The sequence below is a fragment of the Trypanosoma grayi genome (genome assembly GCF_000691245.1).
Source record: "Trypanosoma grayi strain ANR4 Tgr_126_V1, whole genome shotgun sequence".
Lineage (NCBI taxonomy): Eukaryota > Euglenozoa > Kinetoplastea > Trypanosomatida > Trypanosomatidae > Trypanosoma > Trypanosoma grayi.
Window position 1 is genome coordinate 28,343 of NW_008825745.1, and position 1,635 is coordinate 29,977.

The following is a 1,635-nucleotide window of genomic DNA, read 5'->3' on the forward strand; positions in this document are numbered from 1 at the left end:
AAAAAAACAACAAAAACGAAAAAAATTAAACCAACAAAAAATGATACAAAGTAAGTATGCTATCCCTCTTCAGCTCGACCGAAAGGACACCCCATCTCTGGAATTGGTCTTGCACAGGAAAAAAAGAGGTACTCACATATAAACTATGATCATTTAACCTTGCATAACAATCCCGTCAGAACAACGGCTACGCTGCTTGGTTTGGACAACAGCGACGGCCAAATATGGTTTACTCCAACCTCACTTGATTGGAATCAAAAGCAGAGGTACCAAATTCTTCCGCGCGGCGTACAAAGCAATCCACTATTCTCCTTTCTACGCCATTTACCATGAAGGCGCTATGAAACGAGAGAAGAATTTTGTCGTCGCTGATGTCCCACAGCGGGGACTCAGGGCCCAGCGGCTCCTTCTGGAACACATCCACGGCAGCACCGCGGATGGTACCGTTCCGCAGCGCCGCTGCGAGGTCGTTCTCATTCTGTGTGATGCCACGGCCAATGTTGATGTAATACCCCTCCGGCTTCATCATGGCAAAGCGCTCCTTGTTGAAGAACTCCTTTGTCTCATCCGTGCCCGGCAGAACGTTGACCACGAAGTCCGACTCGCTGAGCACGCGCTTCAGCTCCGCCTCACCGTGCACCAGACGCACGCCGTACTCGTCCACGTCCTTCGCGGGGGCGGAGCGCTTCACGCCCGTCACGTCCATCCCGAACGCGGTGGCCAGCTTGGCGGTGGCATGTCCGATGTCGCCGTAGCCAATAATACCCATCTTCAGCCCGCGCAGCTCCACCATGTTGAATGGGTCCCACTTGTGCTCCGCGCGGCTCGCCTGCAGGCGCCACGTCTGGCGGCTGAAGTACAGCATGGCGTATATCACGTGCTCCGCCAGGATGGAGGAGAAGCAACCCCGACCGTTCGTGAAAGGGATACCTTCAAGTTCTGTGGTTAGTTCATTTAACCGGTACCAATCCACCCCTGCCGAGACGCTGTGGACCCACCCTATGCGTCTCTCTTCACGTGGTTTGCGGTAATCATCACAAAGAAGCTTTATACCATCGTGGCCAAGTGGACCAAGCACAAGTAAAACAATTTTCTCAGCGGTCTCCTTCACTTCCTTAAATTCCACGGAGGGATCGGATGAGCACAACACAACTTTAGAAAAAAGGCTAGTGCCGATAAGCCGCCCAAATGTCCGCGCCATTCCAGGGAGGTCTGAGCAGATACACAAGGTGTACTCCATTCCTGCCATTCCTGTTCTTGAGTGCAGAGACAACGAAACGTTACTTCAACACCTAGTGGTCAGTATATTTGCGTGACGTTGCTGTAGTAAAAACTTTAACTTTTTCGAAAATCAATGAGGGTCAAAAAAAAAAAAAAGGAATCCGACCACTTCAGACAAAACCCCCATTCGTTTCTTGGCAGTCACATCCACTTAATTGGGTATTCCCCATTCAGAATCGTTTCTCCGCCAAGTGAAGATTACTCCTATGAAAGGGCAACTTCAGGGCCTATCGCATCCAGATATGCCTCCGCTTTCTTTCGCATGTTCCTTCCCTCCGCCAAATCCCCCATCGAGAATGCCTGACCGCGCGAGATGCCGTCGGCCGGTTTCAGCTGGTTGCGCATATGAGATAG

At 51.3% G+C, this 1,635-nt stretch overlaps 1 protein-coding gene across 1 annotated transcript; it reads right to left on the reverse strand.

The window, feature by feature from the left end:
- Nucleotides 1-229: 229 nt before the first annotated feature.
- On the reverse strand, nucleotides 230-1,249 carry DQ04_01261070 (putative D-isomer specific 2-hydroxyacid dehydrogenase-protein; the record flags this gene model as incomplete). The annotated part of the gene is made up of 1 exon (XM_009310475.1): nucleotides 230-1,249. One exon carries the CDS (start codon nucleotides 1,247-1,249, stop codon nucleotides 230-232), a length of 1,020 nt encoding a protein of 339 aa, XP_009308750.1.
- Between the last annotated feature and the right edge of the window lie 386 nt (nucleotides 1,250-1,635).